Source organism: Podarcis muralis, chromosome 17 (genome assembly GCF_964188315.1).
Source record: "Podarcis muralis chromosome 17, rPodMur119.hap1.1, whole genome shotgun sequence".
Classification (NCBI taxonomy): Eukaryota; Metazoa; Chordata; class Lepidosauria; order Squamata; family Lacertidae; genus Podarcis; species Podarcis muralis.
In genome coordinates this window covers 17651-38927 of record NC_135671.1, presented here as the reverse complement: position 1 = coordinate 38927, position 21277 = coordinate 17651, and the positions used below count along the sequence as shown (strand labels likewise).

The 21277-nt window shown below is 44.7% G+C and overlaps 1 protein-coding gene across 1 annotated transcript in view; it reads right to left on the bottom strand.

The window, feature by feature from the left end:
- The window catches only part of CHD1L (chromodomain helicase DNA binding protein 1 like), a 34324-nt gene extending 14017 nt beyond the window's left edge, over positions 1–20307 (bottom strand). The window contains exons 1-17 of the mRNA XM_028712270.2: positions 20072–20307; positions 18697–18809; positions 18490–18593; positions 17351–17465; positions 16724–16755; positions 14672–14753; positions 13091–13253; positions 12544–12699; positions 11281–11373; positions 8934–9030; positions 8368–8441; positions 5793–5903; positions 4513–4627; positions 3985–4138; positions 3417–3591; positions 1536–1681; positions 743–906 (exon numbers count right to left, since the gene is read on the bottom strand). Coding sequence (XP_028568103.2) covers positions 743–906; positions 1536–1681; positions 3417–3591; positions 3985–4138; positions 4513–4627; positions 5793–5903; positions 8368–8441; positions 8934–9030; positions 11281–11373; positions 12544–12699; positions 13091–13253; positions 14672–14753; positions 16724–16755; positions 17351–17465; positions 18490–18593; positions 18697–18809; positions 20072–20168 — 1991 coding nt within the window. The 5' untranslated portion in view covers positions 20169–20307. The remainder of the gene's footprint in view (positions 1–742; positions 907–1535; positions 1682–3416; positions 3592–3984; positions 4139–4512; positions 4628–5792; positions 5904–8367; positions 8442–8933; positions 9031–11280; positions 11374–12543; positions 12700–13090; positions 13254–14671; positions 14754–16723; positions 16756–17350; positions 17466–18489; positions 18594–18696; positions 18810–20071) is intronic.
- Positions 20308–21277: the final 970 nt, after the last annotated feature.

Below are 21277 nucleotides of genomic sequence, written 5' to 3'. Positions count from 1 at the left end.
ACTCCCTGGAAAAGACCCTGATGTTGGGAAAGATGGAGGGCACAAGGAGAAGGGGACGGCAGAGGGCGAGATGGTGGGACAGTGTTCTGGAAGCTACCAGCCTGAGTTTGACCAAACTGCGGGAGGCAGTGGAAGACAGGAGGGCCTGACGTGCTCTGGTCCATGGGGTCACGAAGAGTCAGACACGACTAAACGACTAAACAACAACAACCTGCTTTTTTCTGGGCCCTCAAAGCAGTTTGTCTCAAAGCTAAGCCACATTCTGAGTAACAGCAAAGAAGTTAGAAAGAAATACTATTTTCTGGCTTCACAAAACAGAAGGGAAAATGGCAGATAGTGTTAAAGAAAGAAAAATTGTGCAGCTCCACAGTAGTCAATGGATCAACAGCCCGTTTTAGAGTTGAAACTTATTCAGATGCTTTTTCTGTATTTTTCACAACCTAAGACGTCATAGCCTATGGATACACCTACAAAAATAATATAAATATCACTGATGTTTTACAGCTGAAATAAATCTTCCTCATTACACAGTCTGTATCTGCACTGGCTTTGAATTTGCTTTTTATATGAGATCTGCCCCCTGCCCCCGCCCCTAAATTGTTAAATTGCTTTTAGATTATTTATAGGAAGCAATTTGTACATGGATTTGAATAAAAAATAAAACTGCAGTAGCAAGTAAAACTGTGAAGCATCTTGACTGTTGGTGCTGCTGTGAGATCACTGCCAAGAGAGACAACCTTACTTCTTCTGGTGCTCAGCTTCTGCCTTCTTCTGCTTCTTCTCTTCCCTGAGCCTGGCCCTCTCTGCTGCTGCCTCCTGCCGCTTCCTCTGCCGAGCCGCCAGTTCTTCTGGGCTCAATTTACGCCGCTTCTTGCTGGGTCCCGGCTGAATGCCCGTGAGAAGAACCTGGAAAAGGAAAAGATATTCATGGGCTGCAACAGCTTTTTCCATCTCAAGCTACTTTCATGTCCTCCTGCATCCACCATATGAAGGCACCCTTTAGTCAGTTTTCCAGGGACTCTCAACCAGCGTGACCAAGCCGGTTTCAGTGCCCCGATTGGTCCTGAAGCCAGACTGAAATATGAATTCAGATAATCGGTGGCACTGTGGTCTAAACCACTGAGCCTCTTGGGCTTGCCGATTGGAAGGTTGACGGTTCGAATCCCCGCAACCGAGTGAATCCCATTGCTCTGTCCCAGCTCCTGCCAACCTAGCAGTTCGAAAGCACGCCAGTGCAAGTAGATAAATAGGTACTGCTGTGGCGGGAAGGTGAACGGCGTTTCCATGCGCTCTGGTTTCCGTCATGGTGTTCCATTATGCCAGAAGCAGTTTAGTCATGCTGGCCACATGACCCAGAAAGCTGTCTGTGGACAAACGCCGGCTCCCTCAGCCTGAAAGCGAGATGAGCGCTATAACCCCATAGTCGCCTTTGACTGGATTTAAATGTCATGGGGTCCTTTACCTTTTTTTTACCTTCTCCTCCAAGCATGCCTGAAGCTGGATTGCCACCCACCCAAAGTGTTCAGTGTCCTTACATTTGCTTTATTTCGGAGAGCTCTTCCTTCCTGACCTCCATCTTCAAGAAGACATTTCTGAAGACCCAGCAGAAGAACAAAGGCCTTCTGGTCTTCGTGGCTAGGTTCCTTTGAGTAGTCTTTGCCTTCATATAGGTACATGTGGCCTTAAAACAACAAGCATCTCAAAATGAGCCACCAACATCACAGCAGTTTTTTTGTTTTAAGATAAGGTTGAGCATCGCAATGCTCTTTTAAAAAAGTTGCCTCCTTTGTTTAGTGTGCTCTGACAGTTCCAACAATACAGTCATACCTCGAGTTGAATGTGCTTCAGGTTGAGTGCATTCAACTTGCGCTCCGCGGCAACCCGGAAGTAACGGAGCGCGTTACCTCCAGGTTTCGCAGCTTGCGCATGCGCTCAAAATGACGTCACGCGCATGCGCGCCGTCGCATCTTACGTTCCGTTCGGGATGCGAATGGGGCTCCGGAACGGATCCCGTTCGCATCCCGAGGTACCACTGTACCTACTATCAGACTACCTGGCTATAGAATTCCCACCCAAGCCCTTAAAAGAAAGTGTGGATTAGCACCAACATAAATGATCAATTTATTAAAAATTACATTAGAGGAACTTAAGTGAACGGTTTTGGACAAAATACAAAATCAAATTACAAAGTAACTGCCGTTCTGTTCAATAGTTCCACTCAGAAAGGAAACTACTGTGAAATTCTGGACAAAAGGGTCAATGATATTCAGTCTACGGTGACTGTTTCCTGCAGTAGGGGTATTTTAGCTGATGTTTCATCAACTTCCCTATCACACAAAGGTCCGATAAAAAATAGGACATCTTCTATTTGACCAATTAATAAATCCAAATTTAAAAAAGGAATTCTAATTAAGCAAATGAAGACTAGGACTCCGATACCCAGCATCTCCTCTAAACCTTATTTTTCAATTAACTACGGTTGTGTATTCTCACATGTGGCTAGTTTGCATTGGGATGTCAAAGGCATAGACCATATCCCAGCACCACCACTAAAGGTGAGTAAAGCTAAACTTGCCTTTCACCCTATAGCTTCAGACACTCTTCTCCCAACCTAGCTCAAATACTAGAAGAGACACTGCTGGGATATAAAGGAGCTTCAAGCTACAGAGCTGCATTGTATCACTTTCATACCCATGCACAGCTTTTGCTGCAAAAAGTAGACTCACAAACCCTATTTTATATGTGAATGGGCTGATCCATTATCAGCAAATATGGCTGCTCCCATCAGATCTGTCTCCTGTAAAAACACCTTGGCTATTGGATGCAACACAACTTCAGTGAAGCAAACTTCAAAGGATGAATACTGACGCAAGGCCAGCTTTCTCGGATCAGAGCAAATGTCATTCTAATCTAGCATCCCATTTCCAAGAATGACCAGACTGATGCCTCCAAGGAAACTCAGAAGCAAGGCATGGAGGTAACAGCCCTCTCTTGCATCTGCGTCAGAAGTCTACAAATGCCGCTGGATTTGAAAGCCCCATTCAGCTAGATCTTGGCAGCTCTATCCTCTATTGTCTCTAACCCTCTCATCAAAGCCAAGGCAGAACAACCCACACTTAATTTACTACAGTTCTGCTTCCAAACCAACTTCTGAACGGAAACAAGGTTCTAAGGGGATGTAAGTTTAAGTAGAGTCTGAAGTTTTGGAAAGGAAAGTTTACAGTGAAAGCAGTGAGGAGCAGGCAGAACTATCTTTCTTAAGCAGAGGCCAATGGTTAGCTGTTTGGGAAAAATGGGAAGGGTGAACGAGTAGGGCTAGGGTTTAGAAACAAATATCAGTTTTCAAACTGAGGCCAATGCTGACCCCTACAGCTCTAAAAAACCCCAATATATTTGTGTTGGAGCCATCAACATACTTTCTGCATTTTGCTCTTCATTTTCTACATTTCCTTCTGTGGTAGACAGGACAGTTTCCATCAGCCATAATCCTTCTCTTGTCTCCCCAAGGATACTTCCCAGGTCCACATCACAGATGGTGCTTCCACCCGACGACAACAGTTTGTCCAAGCCAAATTTCAGGACTTCGCTCAGCTTTCAAAAAACGAAAAGAAAAATGGAGGCTAAAAGGCTTCACTATCACCTTCTCTAACACTTCCAGGGTGCTGCTCCTATCGGTATATTAGGAAGATATAGGAGCTTGGGCATGCATGAAGAAGATCCTATTGATCAAATTCCCATTATACTTGTGTATGAACTGCTTTGAGAGCCAACACAACAGAAGCCTTTTTCATAGCGATAAAGCAATCCCCAATCCAACACGATTCCCCGATCCAACACAATTCCCCGATCCAACACAATTCCCCGATCCAACACAAACAGTGCTAAATCTCTTTGTTGCATTCCACAACCTTTTAATAAAAGTAGGGCTGGCTTTGCACAGCAGTTTATATTGCTATCCAGAGACACATTAGGCCCCTCTTTTACCTGGATATCTGCTTCCACCTGTGATTTCTGCGCTCCGAGCGCAAACTGGCCCCCTTCGATAATGGTGCTGGTTAGCTGGAGCTTTGATGCTGCTCGCCGGTAGATTATTTCTTCCACAGTATCTCTCCCAATCAAACGAATAATTTTTACAGGCCTTGCAGAACACAGGGGTGGGGGTGGGGTGGGGAAAGCATTTAAAGATGATAGTTCACATTAGATCACAACCTATGCAATAATTAAGGAGAACAAAAAAAACACAAGAAATTTCAGGAACAGCAATCGTTCACAAATCATTCACAAAGCTTTCCAGGAGACAGGGTGTGTATGTGAGTTGATGCCTTTTGTGCTGGAGTAGCAACCTGTAGAATCACAGATCTGGAGGAGTCTTTGTAGGTATTTATGGGAGGTATGGTCAGGGACTTGGACGCAGTTTTACTGAGTAGTGCTGCATCAATGCAACGCAGCAGGATGGGTGGAACATATCCTTAGGGAGAGAAGAAGCAAAGTACACAAAAGATTTGTCCTCACTTGTTCTGGCCGATTCTGTGGGCTCTTGCTGCGGCTTGTAGGTCATTTTGTGGGTTAAAGTCACTGTCAACAAAAACAACTGTGTCTGCTTCTGTAAGATTCATGCCAACCCCACCTTGGGAAATAAAGGAGGGCGACATTGGAGTTTTCATAACGGAAATAGCATTGCAAATGAAATACACATTTCCCCTCTTTACAGCCCCAAAGCAAATGGTGACTAGAGAGAGAAACTGTTAGTTAATTTGACTGACTGCATGGAACAGTATTTCGATAAAACGGTATACTGAGCAGTGTTTTTTTCTGGGGGTACACATACCACTAAACATTTTGTGAATCTAAGTTTGGCCTCATTGAGGGGCAGTATTTCAATATGAGAAGGAAAATGAGAGTACCCCTATACTTTTTTTTTAATAGAAAAAAGCACTGATATGAAGTATATCTTCATTTCATTTAATTAGATCAGTGTTTCCCAAACTTGGGTCTCCAGGTGGTTTTGGACTACAACTCCCACCATCCCTAGCTAGCAGGAGCACTGGTCATGGGTGATGGGAGTTGTAGTCCAACAACAGATGGTGACCCAAGTTTGGGAAACACTGATTTAGAGGAATAAACCATGTAATCCCAAAGGGAAGGTAAACAATGTTAAAAAATAAGCGTATTGTTACATACAATTACATTAAAATACCATTTCAAAAGCCTTCTGACCCAATGGACCCTCTCATCCATACTGCATATAAATGTAGCTGACCCATATTTGGAGTCATGGATGTGTTCCTCTCATGAGTAGCTTACACCTCAGTTTTTGTTCAACTTCTCAAAACCTGTGAGGTATATTAACCAGAGAGAACACCCAGAATCATCCAGTGAGCTTCACAGTTGAGCTGGGACTTGAATCTGAATTTCTCTGGTCCACTATACCATACTGAGAGAACCAGGGTAAAATTGAATTTTACTGTATTTCACCTCGCTAGTCTTTGTTGAGCTGCAATACTTGCTTTAAAAGCTAGAGACTGCAATTTAAAAAAAAAAATGAAATTAAGTGTTTGCGTAGGAAGGAAACAACAGATGCATTGAAGACTGGCTCTGACAACAGGCGTAATGCTAAAGTCTAGCACAGCACCAGTACAACTGGACTTGAATTTACATAAAAATTTCTGCTTGACCTCCAGGCTATTTGGATAAGCCAAGCTGCACTCAGTTCAAGGTGTTTTGTGTGCATCTCTATTCGCCACCTGGGAAGGCGGCAAAGGGATCCCACCTTTTTGTAACGTTTGCCTTACCTGCCCTCGTGCTCAGGAGGAAGACAAAAATGGGCTGCTGGCCAAAATTCTTAATGGCAAGGTGCCTCTCTTCACCTCGGACAGATCCATCCAGGCGCTCGTAGCTGTAACCTTTTCGGTTAAAAGAAGAATTAAATGGATTAATCACAGCCATTCAAAAAACTTCTGCGCCTGTGGCCCTTTAGAATCTTTATCCTGCACTGTCCCCTATCCACATCTCAATTTTCTTTCTCCACAGTCCTCTCTTTGCTGTCCCCTTTTACTCTCCCCTTCCTGTTCCTTTCTAATTATGCCATTTCCCTTTACACTATTGTACTAGTTTTTCAAGTTACACAGACACATCTTCGGCCCCATCTGTGTTATACATTTTAAGTGGTACCATACCACTTTAAACAGGCTTCCCCTCAAGAATGCTGGGGACTGTAGTGTAGAGCTTGGGTGTAACCTTCGACGCCTCCCTTTCCAAGGAGGCGCAGGTTGAAGCCGCCAGCAAAGGTGCCATTTTCCCATCTCCGCTGTATTAAGCGGTTGGTCCCTTACCTTTCTCGCCCTGATCTGGCCACAGTGATCCATGCGATGGTCACCTCCAGGCTTGATTACTGTAACTCGCTCTTTGCCGGGCTGCCCTTGAAGCTGACCCAGAAACTCTAGCGGGTGCAGAATGCCACGGTGAGGCTCCTTACGGGGTCCTTGCTGCGGGATCACATTCATCCAGTGCTTTACCAACTGCACTGGCTCCCGGTGGAGGACAGGGTCAGGTTTAAGGTGCTGGTTTTGACCTTTAGAGCCCTATGCAGCCTAGGACCCACGTACCTATGGGACCGCCTCTCCTGGTATGCTCCGCGGAGGACCTTAAGGTCCACAAATGACAACACTTTGGAGGTCCCAAGTCGCAAGGTGGTTAGGTTAGATTAGTCTCAACTAAGGCCAGGGCCTTTTCAGTACTGGCCCCGACTTGGTGGAATGCTCTGTCACAAGAGACTAGGGCCGTGCAGGACTTGACATCTTTTCGCAGGGCCTGCAAGATGGAGCTCTTCTGCCTGGCCTTTGGTTTGGACTCAGTCTGACCCTTATGTTTCCCTCCCCTTATGGTTTTGATCTATGGGCTACTATTAAAATGAGGCTGCATTTTAAATTATATTTTAACCTGTATTTTAAATTGGTTTGTGTTTTTTTGTAATTTTACTGGTGTTAGCTGCCCTGAGCCCGGCTCTGGCCAGGGAGGGCGGGGTATAATTAAATAATAATAATAATAATAATAATAATAATTATTATTATTATTATTATTATTATTATTATTATTATTATGTAAGGGTGACAAAGTTGGATCCGGAATCATCCACAGACTGCATACCTGCTCCTTCAAGAGGGATGCAACTCCATCCAAGGCAGGCAACTGGCCTATTTCTTGGACCCGAGAAATGCCACTCACCCACAGCACTTCCCTTTCACCAGGATTCAAGCTCAGCTTATTTTCCCTCATCTGTCCCAGCACAGTACCCAAGTCCCTGGGCCAGGTCTGCATGGCTTCTCCCAACACAGATATTATGGAGAAATTGCGTATTGATGGCACCTTGCCCTTGATCCCCTAATGACCATTTCCAGAGGCTTAATATAGACGATGATAATAAATAAGAATAAGAAGTTATTATTTATACCCCGCCCATCTGGCTGGGTTTCCCCAGCCACTCTGGGCGGCTTCCAACAAAAGATTAAAAATACATTAAAACATCAGTCATTAAAAACTTCCCTAAACAGGGCCATTAAACTTCCCTAAACTTCCCATTAAACAGAATCTGAGACTGCTTCTGCCAGCTCAGCTAGAGAGGTTGTAGTGCAGCAGGGGGTGGTACGCTAACAACATCCCTACTTAGTTTATTGGCCCAACACCCTAGAACCTCGACACAGTCTCTTGGCAAGAGAGAGAGAGATTTTTTATGGATAGTGACCTTTCCTTACCACCCCTTTAACCTAGAATGGTGATGCACAGCACCTGGCTGGACACAGCTGAGTTAGCAGTGTTTCTTTGCCCAGGTCTTGCTTGTACACACAAAGTTGGCCTCTCACCCACTATCAAACAGTGGATGATAGATGTTTTGTTCTCAGTTTAATAACACCATTAGTAGACCAGCTGATCCTGAAATAAAGCAGGCGAAATAAGAGGGGACAAGAGCTTTTGATATATAAAATGGCTGAATTGTGGAACAGATTTCACTGCACATGGCAGATCTACTCCTAAACCAGTGAGGGGCTGTTAGAAGCCAAGGGAGGGGTACAGATGCCAATCAAAATCAACCCCTCCTCCCCAATTCCTATCCTGTTCACCAGGAGGTAGCAGCCTGGTCAGCGTTCATGACAGATTAACCTCAGAACCTCCTATGGAAGGAAAATGCTTAAGTTGCAAGCTCAGACAGGAAGGAAACATGTTCTGACTCATTTGCTACTCAAGGCACTGAGACAGATTCTGGACCGAGACCCAGGTGTATTCACAGACCACTAGTCAAGACCTTTTCTTTGCGGCCCTTCTCCGTACCCAGAATCAGGATCAGACACATCAAGAAGCAGGGGCATTTACCTCTGTAATCCATATAGTCTTGCAGGATATCCAGCATCTGTGTCATTTGGGAAAACAGCAAAACACGATGACCACTGGAATGAGAAAGGAAGGGAAGGCTCTGACTTCAGCTCAGCTTTCTGTGTAGCGTAACTAAGCTTGCCTCAACTAAGGAAGACTGCAACCCAATGTGCTCTGATTTGAGAATAGGCTAACAAATAGAGGGATGGGGCTGCCATTGTGGAAATGCAGGAAGAGTCCAACCTCATTGCTCAATTTGCAATTGCAGAGGTGACACCAGAAGGCCACACTCGAGCCACACAAAATCCAAACACTGTAAATTGTTTCAAAGCATGTTTTACAAACCCGCTTGAAGATTTGCAACACTGAGGCTGCACACACCTCCTAGGCGAAGGAATTCCACAATTCTGGAGGCCACCACCAAATGGCCCCTGTCTCTCATGCCTGCCAACTGAAATGACTTTATAGGCAGGCTGTCAACACCTGTGAAGAGTCGTGCAGGTAAAGGTGGTCCTTTACTCTGCTGATTTATGGAAAGTAATAAAGTTCAGTAGTGAAACACATACCCTGCATATAAGAAAGACAGAAGTTTATCCAACAAGCTCAGCTTCCCACTGGCTTCAATGAGATGATCCCCAATGATAAAAGGTTCTGGTTCAACACCTGAAATGGAAAGACATTTTAGCAAGAAACTTCTCTGTTAACACTGCAGACTCTAGACTACTAACCACAAAAGGATTGCACCTGAATATCTACTTCAAGGCAGAGCAAATAATTGTCTTTGCTGTTCCCAAACACTCAAATATACTTTCAGAGGGAAATGGAAGTCTTTTCCTGATCAAGCCCTTTGCAGCAGGACCCTCAGAATAGCGTAATCTTGGCACACAGAAGCATCTCAGTTCCCTACAACCCAGTAAGGAGAGAAACTGCACTTGCCCCATCACTAAGCTGCATAAATAGGCTTTGCATCTGCTGATGTGAAGCATGCAAAAAATAGCTTTTCGCTACAAAGAGCTAGCAAACTATAGTACATTTAAAAAATCACTGAAATACACTATATTAAAGCCAGCAGCAGAATCCCCAGGTAAACACATGATAGTTTCTTGGCTAGGCAATCTAGCAAGGAAGATGGGAGTTCTGTAAATCACAGCAACTCCACTCCCTCTTATGAGTTGGCAAATGCAAGTTCTGGCTCCATCACTCCATAACAAGGATGTGCTGGAAACTTACAAGTTGCAAGTTGTATATATTACAGACAAAAGTCCTAGGGTGAGAAGCAGCCCTTAAGTTGCACGCTGGATTTGCACCAATGGGCAAACCTTCTCAGTTGTGCAGAACAGACAGCAAACCAACTCAAAGTACTTCCTGAAAGGAGATGCTTGAAACAGTCATACACCTCTTGGTAAAAATAAGTTAAGGCAAACAGTAAGGCTAGATAAAATGGGACGCGGGCGGCGCTGTGGTCTAAACCACTGAGCCTAGGGCTTGCCGGTCGGAAGGTTGGTGGTTCGAATCCCGGCGACAGGGTGAGCTCCCCTTGCTCAGTCCCAGCTCCTGCCAACCTAGCAGTTCGAAAGCATGTCAAAGTGCACTGATCCGGCGGGAAGGTAAACGGCGTTTTCATGCACTGCTCTGGTTTCGCCAGAAGTGGCTTAGTCATGCTGGCCACATGACCTGGAAAAACTGTCTGTGGACAAACGTCGGCTCCCTTGGCCAGTAAAGTGAGATGAGCGCCATAACCAGAGTCGTTCGCGACTGGACTTAACTGTCAGGGGTCCTTTACCTTTACCTTAAAGGCTAGATAAATGGTGTCTACACTGACTTGTTTAATGTTATTTCCCCTTAGTAGAAATGTATTAGATATGTCATTTTAAAATGTCACAGGGCATACATGGTAATTAAAATGTTTTTACCTTGGTTTTTTCATCTAAAGTAAATAATACTGTCACACCATTCTCTGAAACGCTGTTTCTTTCCCTGCTGGTCGCTCTGCTCCACCCTTTCGTGTCACATTTTAATTCTTCCTTCCTTCCTCCCTCTATTTCCTTTTGTTATCTGCCCCTCAAATACCATTGGAAGGGGGTTGGCGTTTGAATGCAGTAAAAAAAAGTAAAATGCTACATAGGGACATATGAGTTTTCCATCGATATAGCAGCATAAATTAAAAATTCAGCAATTAAAAAAACAATAATGTATTATGAACGTAAGAGGTAGGACGTCTTGTGTCCATCTATGCCATGGGTTGGCAAACTAAGGGCTGCGGGCCAGATCAGGCCTTCTGGATCCGGCCCACAGATGGTCCGGGAACCGTCGTGTGGATCGCCAGCGCGTCCGTTCTTTCCCTCTCCCTCACATGGCGGCGGTGCCTCCTCCCTCCCTCTTCCTGGCTTCTCCCCGCCCTGCCTAGAGGAGGAAGAGGGCTGGGCTTTGTTGGTGCCAGCAGCAGCAGTGCTCAAGCAGCCGCCATTTTAAGCAGCCCTTCTCTGGAGCCCTTTCACATGCCGCTCACTGTCCCTCCGCTGCCACCGCCAATCCCTACCACTCGCAAGACACAGGTAAGCAGCCACTCAGGCTCGTGGTGCTCTTGCATCACCCCCCCCCAATATATTCTGGCGCCCCACAAGGTCTGAGGACAGTGGACCAGCCCCCTGCTGAAAAAGTTTGCTGGTCCCTGATCTATGTTATCAAAAGCATTCCTAATCCCTTCCTTAACATTAAAAAGCATGAGTAGAGATCTGCCCTTTGTTCATCTCTGAGGTTTCTTCCCTTTTAAGTCCCAGATCGGCACCTCCCCGCTTTTTCATTCCGATGGGCAAGTAAGCCATGACGAGATCTGCTTAGCCTCCGAGAGGTGACAGCCACGCCTGCTTCGACAGCAGCACCGGCGACGATGGTCCTGGGTGGCCTTCTTACCATTGAACAGATACGGATGAGCTACACATTTCCGGAGTTGAACTAACACATTCTGGAGCTTTGCTTTTTTCCCCGATTCATTTTCAAATGCATCTAAAATATAGAACAAAGTGGTTTTTTAAAAAAAATAAAAATGTTGTATTCAGTCAGTCAAAGCAGTGATTAACTAGTGAGTTTATTTTCCATTCAAGCCAGAAGTTTGATTACTGCCGTTCCACAAATTCAATATTTAAATCACTTAGGTACTCACTGAGAGTGGAGCATTTTTTGGGTGGCGGCGGGGGAGTGCCGAACCAAAGATCACTATCCAACTGGCAAACACTAACCATCGCAAGCAATGCAAGCCAAACTGCCAAAGTGGCAACCAATCCAAAGCATCCGCTAATAACCCGCCCATTTGACAAAGCAGCAGCCAATCCAAAGCAGCCTTTTACGCATCCACAAATAACCCACCCAACTGACAAAGCAGCAGCCAATCCAAAGCAGCCCTTGCAGCAGACACCATTCACTCACCCAATCGCTAGATCCTGCTTGAGGAGGTAACCAATCGCCTGTCCCATCCGCTGCACTACCCATGTATAAGACCCCCCCATTTTTTTTACTTTTTTGGGGAGTAAAAAACCCTCGTCTAATACACGGAAAAGTACGGTAACTTGTAACTGAAATAACATTGCGTGGTTATGTTCGCTGCTTGTAAGGTTTAACAAAAATAGTAAACACAGTAATGAAATGGCAACAGAGGGCTCTTCTATACTTTTGCCTGTAAAAGTATATAAATTTATTATTTATACTCCGCCCATCTGGCTGGGCTTCCCCAGCCACTCTGGGCGGCTTCCGAAAAAATATTAAAATACTATAATACATCAAACATTAAAAGCTTCCCTAAACAGGGCTGCCTTCAGATGTCTTTTAAAAGTCTGGTAGTTGTTGTTCTCTTTGACATATGGTGGGAGACCAGTACCGAGAAGGCCCTCTGCTTGGTTCCCTGCAACTTGGTTTTACTGCTGAACTGGAGCAAATGTCAGTTGGGTTCTCTGCAGACTGCTACGAATCAGCAGGTTTTCCCAGAGAAAGCGGCAGGCAAAGGGGAAACCACTCAGATCCATCCCTAGAAATCACAGGAAAAGCACTCAGACCCAAGCTTTTTAGGCACACGACAAGCGGAAGTGTGGAAGGACCCCCAAAGTCTCTGCCTCCCAGGCACCCGTAAAACCACCACGCTCACTTCATTCCGATTCCAAAGTCTTCCCCTTGCCCAATTACCTAGGTCTTTCATCAAAACAGCCTTGTAAAACTTTCTCTGCAAGGCTGACATCCCGTGGTAGAGAACCACCTCCTCTTTCTTGGGGAGTTCGGCTGCCACATCAGCCTTCACTCTTCTGAGCAAGAAGGGCTGCAAGAGACTGTGAAGTTCTTTGGCTAGACGGGAGAGAAACACAGATATAGCCCTAGATTTTAAATATGAAGTGGGGGCAGGGTTTCTAAGTTCATAAAGCTGAATGCTACGTGACATATTTGAGTACCACAGGCATCTATTGCCTGATGCTCATAATTTTACCATGTGACTCAACTTGCCTTCCCACATATATACACTCAACTCAGTACATATTTTAATTTTTTATTTCTTAAAAAACAAAGAGAAGAAGCTTTCTCCTCCTCCATAGCATACCATGGAAATCTTGGCTGTAAAGCCAAAGGACTTTTTGCCTAAATGCAGACTCTACATAATCCCATTTAAAGAAAACCTTCATCTCAGTTGCCAACATTCTGCAGGTAATAGCCGACATCCAGTTATCACATTTGTACTTGCCTACTTTGCTTTCCCTTTCAATTCCATGATAATAGTGAACAAATTCTTCCACCAGCTCCTTGGGGAATGTAGCTGGTTCAATGAAAGCAAGCAGGGCATATAACTCTTGGAGGCTGTTCTGAATGGGAGTGCCCGTCAGCAGGAGGTTGAAGTCCGTTGTAAACTGAAAGAGATCCAGAATATGTACAGTTCAGGTACGACTGGGATAAGGTAGGGAGGTAAGGCAGCGTCATGATTTGGTTCCCCCTGCGACTGCGTTACATCTCAAATTTCTTGCTCAGGTTGAACAGAGAATTTGCTAGCGACGACAGCCGCACGGATATCATAAGCCCAGAGATTGAAAGAAGATAAAGTCCCTGCCAGAGAAGAATGGCAAAACTGACCAGAAAGCTCAGGAACCAAGAAGACCAAACTTTAACAAAGAATGGGAATATCTTGGAGACCACTGTAAGCAGATGAAAACACTAGCAGGACTGCAATAACGCTTGTAATGTAGCAAGTACTATGGAGATAATGGAAGTTATATTATATACGGACTACTGAAAAAGATGCAGTAGAAAAGTTTTGAATATAGGACCCATGGAGGGGAAGGTGGGAAGTCCAGAGATTTGGATAATCTTTTAACTGTTGATGTGTATAGTGGTACTGTTATAATTGTATATTTGTAAAATCAAATAAAAATTATTTTAAAAAGACCAAGACTTGTCCGGTTATGAATGCCTCTGGAAGAAACTGGAGGCCTTTTTACTAGAGTTAGTTTTAGGAATGAGGCAAGGACGGTGTGCAGTTTTAGTCTTGGTATGCTTTACTTCACTACATTTGCAAATTTTCTCTATCCATGTAATTTTTATTAAATTTTCTGTTTTACAATTTAGAGTATTCATTTAAACAACCTTAAAATACCAATGACTTCCCTTCTTCTCTTTCCATGGTTCATTCTGCATAACATAAATCCCTGCATATTTTACATAAGATAAAATAAACTACATAAACTATTCAGCATTCCATTATTACACCCATCAAAACTTATTTTCACTGTTGAATTTATCTTAATGCTGTCAACATTTTCAAGCACATTTTCTAATCCTTACCTTTTCTCTGCTTTTAGAATGTATCATTATTTGGTTTGAATCTTGAAGACAAGGAGTTTATCCAGGCTTCCTGTGGTGCCATGCTTTCCAGGCTCAGGTCCGGGATTTAAAGCTCCATGTCTAAGTGGGGTGTTGGTGTTGTTTTGACCTAGTGCTCTCCCCCAGAAAACCCACATTTTACCGCTCAAGTAATGGCAATCCAATGAAAACCCAATTGTTGTTTGCTCTGATTCAGCAGTAAAATGTGGCCCTACCCGAAGAAAGTGGCAAAAGAAGAGGAAAATGCTCAGAGACTGAGTTAGAATCCCAGATCTGTGCCTGGAAAGCACAGTGCAACAGGGAGTCTGCATGAGCCCGAGGAAAAGCCAATCCACCTAACAAAATAAAAACTCACTGTAGAAGATCATCTATCTGAGCACAAGTCAGAAGGCTGTGACAAGACATATGTGCTTTCCTTCTTCACAAAGGCCAGGACTGTAGTTCTCTTTACCTCAGAGAGTACTTTATGAAGTAGTGACTCCTGATTCTTCAGTCTGTGAGCTTCGTCCACAACAAGGCAAGCCCAGCTGAAACTGAACACAGGGAAGAAAAGTTAGAGGAACCAAAACCACCAGGGGCAACCAGACACAAGACGTTTGTCATAATCATAGAATCATAGAATCCTTACTCAGAGCTACTGGGTTATATTACATACTATGGTTCCTTTCTTCTTCCTCCCAGATTTCCGCACACAAACATACACAAAAAAGAACTCCATTATTGCATCAACTGATTTTTTAAAATCCATATGCCAATGCTTGCAGGCACAGAAAGCTGTCAGCACTTAGTCCGATTAAGATATGAACTCTTTCAAGAGCACTTTGAACAGAGTTTTAAAAGCCTACACAGAGCAGAAGGTTAAACCAGAAAGGGCAGTAGCGACTCAAAATTAATTTCCTCTGGCTGAAGGGAAACATGAAGGGAAACATTGAGATTATCCTCACAAGAGTGCTATTGTGCTATCTTGTGAAAAACAACCATTAGCCGACACCTGCCATTTACAAGGGCCTATGTACTTAATTATTGAATTTTTAAACATTAGAATATTTTGAAACCTAAAAGTGCTATTTATTTTCTGATGTGCTACAGCTGCTGAATTTTTAAAAAGAAAAACAAACAAACAAACAAACAAACAAACAAACATCAAACTCATCTTACTGCTTCTAGAACATCTGTTTCTCTTTGCACTCAAAATATTAGCTGCTGCTATTAGTCTTCTGGAGGTTTTAAAAGATTACAGCAAAATTACAGCAAAATTCTGCTTAATTTATTAGGAAAACAACTCATTAGATAAAGACACAGTCACATGGAGGCTTAATTAAAAAGATTACACCCCCCCAATAAATACATTTTCTCTCTCTGAGAAAAAAGGCTTTTAGGCATCACCATTTCAGCATCAACCTATATGTAAGGTTTAGATTAATTAAATCCTGACAGTAGACCGTTTGCATCGGAATGCAAATTTGGTGGGGGAGCAAAAGAATTGCTCTTTCTGTCTTTTCTGCTTCTGCTGCTGTTGCCAACATGTTCCCAAACTCTGCTTCCAGTAAGAACTGCTACTGGTTTTCCTTCCCTAGCTGAATCAAATAAGTACCACACAAAAAGGTGCTGTTCTTTGGAAGCACAAGCCTCATGAATCTTAAACATATAGAAAAGTTTCACACAGACTTAGGCAGTTATTTAACTTGCCCAGTAGTCCCACAATCTGGGCCCATGAGTTTTACACAAGATTAATTTGTTATGAAATTGTGGGCTTGGACAGGAGAGCGTTAATGAAGTATGAATAACTTTGAATGTTTCCTAATAGCTAGTAGGCCAAGTCACACCTTGCCTATACTGAAAGATTCAGGCTATTCAAGTTATGTGCTTCCATGGGAATTAAATGGTAGACAATTTTTTTCCTGATGAAGGAATGTTCTGAAAGGGGACTCCTCTGCCCCCTTGATAAGAATGAGATGGGCAATTTTCTGTGGAGAGAAACCACAGTTTGAGACAGAGACTAAGAAAGCATCAGAGACAAACCTTTAACCCCAGCTGCTAAAAGCTAGTGCAAGGAGAAATGTGTTCAATCTCTGAACCCCATATGTAATGGGGAAGTTATTTTGCCCTTGGTATAAATGTTCTCTTTTGGGACACGGGTGGCGCTGTGGGTAAAAGCCTCAGCGCCTAGGGCTTGCCAATCGAAAGCTCGGCGGTTCGAATCCCCGCAGCGGGGTGCGCTCCCGTTGCTCGGTCCCAGCGCCTGCCAACCTAGCAGTTCGAAAGCACCCCTGGGTGCAAGTAGATAAATAGGGACTGCTTACTGGCGGAAAGGTAAACGGCCTTCTGTGTGCTGCGCTGGCTCGCCAGATGCAGCTTGTCACGCTGGCCTCGTGACCCGGAAGTGTCTCCGGACAGCGCTGGCCCCCGGCCTCTTGAGTGAGATGGCCGCACAACCCCAGAGTCTGTCAAGACTGGCCCGTACGGCCAGGGGTACCTTTACCTTTACTATAAATGTTCTCACCGTTTCAGAAATGCTGCGTCTCTAAGGCACACCTGTAATCAAGCATAAGAAAGGTGTCGGTCACTTAACTGCTGCAGAACTGTAATAATGGAGGCTCAGAAAGATATTGTAGCTGGAGAAGAAACGAATGAATCAAAGAGTAGATCCTGCTCTCCCTCACCCCTTGCTAGAGCGTCCAGACAGAAGTGTGCTGTTCCATTTTTGCATCTCATGCCCACTTCCCCAACCGCAGCATCTATATGATGCTGTCTAGGGCTGGAAGATACTTGATTCTCAACTTTGTGATACATCAACAGCTTAACATCGCGATATACTGATATATCACAATGTCTGAAATAAGGATGGAGCTATGTAGAGGCACTGGCTGGCTTCCCAGTTCTCCCCACATTGTGATTTTGATCAAAGACAAGAGTGTAGTATCCACTGGGGACAAAGTTCAGTGCTCCGGCAGATCGATATTTAATCTATTGTGAGGAACTACCCCAAACAAAGACAAATGCAATACCATAGAGAATTTAGAGGTGGGAGAGGTACGACGTAGAGGTGGTGGCCTGATGTATACCTCCAAAATATTAACAGAAAAACAGGTGCTTTGTATGTTCTGTACCCCTAGACGATGCCAAGTACCTCGTAAGTAGTCAGCAGAATGTGGAAATCATGATTTGATTTGAAGTCCTGCTGTAGCTCAGTTCTTTCTTCCTTGTTTCCTGAATACGTCACGAGGGAAAGACTTGGAGAAAATCTGTTATAATAATAGTAATAATATTAATAATATTGAGGAAATACATAGAATACAGTGCTCTAATCAGACTCTATTAACATATGAAGCTGATTTATCTAGCCCAACAGCCTTCAGTCTCAGATGGGGTCTTCCCTATGCACAATGTGGTCTTTGTCCTAATTAACAGAAGGCCTGAACATGGCATCTGTTATATATCTTGTGGGCTACTGTGAATGGTAAGGGCACGCAGTGTTCACATTTGAGGGCAGCTGCACATACAGTGGTACCTTGGGTTAAGAACTTAATTTGTTCCGGAGGTCTGTTCTTAACCTGAAACTGTTCTTAACCTGAAGCACCACTTTAGCTAATGGGGCCTCCTGCTGCTGCCGCGCCGCCGGAGCACAATTTCTGTTCTCATCCTGAAGCAAAGTTCTTAACCCGAGGTACTATGTCTGGGTTAAAGGAGTCTGTAACCTGAAGCGTATGTAACCTGAAGCATATGTAACCCGAGGTACTACCGTATCAGGATCAAGGGAGATGGTGGAAAGGCAGGAGCGGGTTAAATAAACAAACAACATTTTATTCTACTGCTTCCCAGTGCATAGAGCTGTCATGGGCAAGTTGCCCTTTTAAAAAATTGCTATTTCAATTTGATGATAATAAAAAGGAAAAGTACAACCGTTTATTTGCTACATGGTTGCTGTATGGACTTTCTGCAGGCACTCATCATAGGACTTACAGGACTTTTCAATGAAGTTTAACATCTGTAGGCCTCATTGCTTTGAGAAGCAGTGGCATGCGGTGAATTTTTCCATAGGGGACCAGTTAGGGCCAGAGGCGCTAGCTTGCAAGGGTGATGTGGAGGCTGACATCATGCAGGTCAGCAACTGCGCATCCCTTCCTAAGATGGGCAAAAGTTTCCCAGGCTTTGAGAAGGAGGCTCCAGGCTTTAATATTCTAATTTACCAGGAACATTTAGGGGGCTAGCCTAGTCCACTGACTGCGTGCCACTGCTGAGAAGATTATGAACATTTACAAAGTTTACCTTTCTAGTTCCTGCTTCCAGTTGTTTAACACAGACAGAGGGCAAAGGATCAAAAACGGCCTTTTATTAAGCTTCCCACTTAAGACAACAAGCAGAGAAATAGCCTGGAATACATGGGGGGAAATACATGGCGTCATTCATAGAAATGCAGTGCTTATAACCACTCTCTTCCTACAATGATTAAACGGGAAGGAGAGAATGAGAGACCTGGCAAGTCTTCCCAAGACCCATTTCATCACCCAGGATGCAGCCATGCCAGGTTTCATAGCAGTGTGTCAGCCAGTTTACTCCTTCCATCTGATAGGGGTGTAGATGAATGCCTAAAAAGAGAGAACATGGCATAATAATGGTAAGGTTAACCCAGAGATCTGGGTACTAGGAGGATGGATGGATTGTGCATCTTGAAGAAATAAATTATCTTGGCATATCTATTATGCCTCAAGCTTAAATGTGCTTTATACAACTCTGTAGGGGCGTCAACTTGAATAAAATGTTGGGGAGGGGCAAGTAAGCCAAGCCCCGCCCTGCATAATCGAGCACAAGACATGGCACACACACACTATTTGAATGGCACTGGCCATCAACTTGGGGAGGGGTAAATATTTTATTGGGGGAGCTCAAGGGACCTCAGCCCCTAGGAGTGGGCTCCAAAGATTGTGAGGTGCTCTGCACTATAAAAAGACAAAACAATACTCCCCCCTCCAGACATATGCAGTCTGGCCAGAGCTGGGAAACATTTGTACCACTTAAGTGCAGCATCCCACAGAATCATAGAATTGTAGAGTTTGAAGGGACATTTCAAGCCTGTGATGCAGGCTTCTCAACACATGCCCCCCATCTTGAAAGCATATTGGGCCCTGCTTAGTTTTGCCAATGTGCTAGCAGTTTTCTTGCCGCACCCCTAGGAGCAACGAAATTTGCTCACTTAGGGTAGTGGTTTTCAACCAGTGTGCCATGGTGCCTAGAATGATGGTTAGAGGCTGTCGGGCAACATTGGCCTCTGTCCCTCTTTGCTTCCTTCCCTCCCTCCTCTGATGCCTTCTCCTGACTCTCTCTCCCAAAGACTTGCATCTGTTTATTGAAGCAGCCCTGCTGGTGAACAGGGCCTCAGTCTGGGAGGTACCTCTCTTTGGGGTGGGGTGGTGGGTCAGCTCAGAGACCAGGGGCAGCAGCAGCGGCTGCCCAGAGGACACCCAAGGAGAGGAGAGGAGGCTAAGGGAGCACTCCCCAAGGAAGAGTGAGAGGCTGTCAGCTCTGCAGGCAAGGGTGACATAACATATATATATATATATATCAATTTTTTTATTTATACTTTTAAGTTTAGACATTTCACTGATTTTATACATTTCATTAATTTTACAAACATTTTGACATTTCAAAACTTCCTTCCTCCTCTTTCTGTGGTTACTTAAATTTAATTTTAATATCTTCTGCATACCCAAATTGAGGGGGGTGGTGACATAACTGGGCTCCTGAGCCGCACAGGAGTTGCTTTAGGGAGCCGTGGAATCAATAAGGTTGAAAAGCTCTGACTCTTAGGGGAAACTTGGTGCAGAGCAGCCAAGCCAACGATCCCACTCACCTGCCAGCCCCCATTGCCTCAAGTGCTGCTCTTCCACGCCTGGTCCCCCTTGGCTCTCTGTGCGCTTAGCGGAGACACTTTGGAAGAAGCGAGACATCACGGACCGCTGCTGCTGGTGGCTGCACGCTTGCAACAAAACCTCAAGCGGCGCACAAGTCTCCGCCTCCCCTTCTCTGCACGAGCCCCGGGACCCAGCTTGTTGGCAAAGCGGCTCCCGGAAGGAAAGCAACAGAGGGGCTCGCGCCTATTGGCTCGTCGGAAGGAAACCCGCTTTACGATTGGCTGCTGCAGCTGCATTCGCAACATAACCCAGGAACTGCATCTTGCAAGGCGGTAGGCGAAAGTGCGGGGTCTGGGTTAAAGGCGGATCTACACGGATCCTCCACTTTTTAAAAAATAACTCCAACAAATCCAGTGTCAAATTACACCTGGAAGGCACGCCTACAGACTGGACTATAAAAAGTGGATCCAACACTTTGCTGCGCTGCAGCACCACAAAAACATGGATCCGAAGCATGGATCCTGATGAATTCATTTGATTTTTATATTGAAACAAAATAAAAACACGATGATACTCTCTACACCACATAGGCAGAGCCTATGTAGGCAGAGCCAAAAAAAATCACGCATCCACTGTTTCATGGTGCCGCAATGGCGCAAAAATATGGTTAAAAAACATGGGTCCTCATGATTTTTGCACTGGATCAGTCTGAAGTCACCATCAGATCAAAAATCACGGCCATGGGCACAGCATGAAACACAAAAATCAGAGCGAGGAGCCCAAGGCTCACCTGGAAAGCGCCGTGGACTCTTCCGGTGTAGGCCAGCAGGGGGCGCCAGGCACCAGAGGACGAGGCGAGCTTTGCCACAGGGGGACAACGTGGGGGACAACGGGGCCACCGTTGCTCAGCTCCAACGTGAAGCTCCTGTTGAGTCCTGCAGGGGAAGGGCGGAGGGGTGAGGGACCCGGGTTCATCTAGTCTGACCCCAGCGAGGATTGCGGATTGCCATCTGGTCTCAGCCGCTCTCGTTTTTATCTGTCCCCAATGGGGGACGGGAAGCAGGGCATCAGTAAATGTCATGATAAGAATGATCAGGATGGTATTTCTTTATGCCGACCCTACCAGGCAGTTCAGTAGTCTGGAAATCAATAAATAATAATTATATGATATGATACGTCCTGAAGTTTAGAAACGTATTATGTGA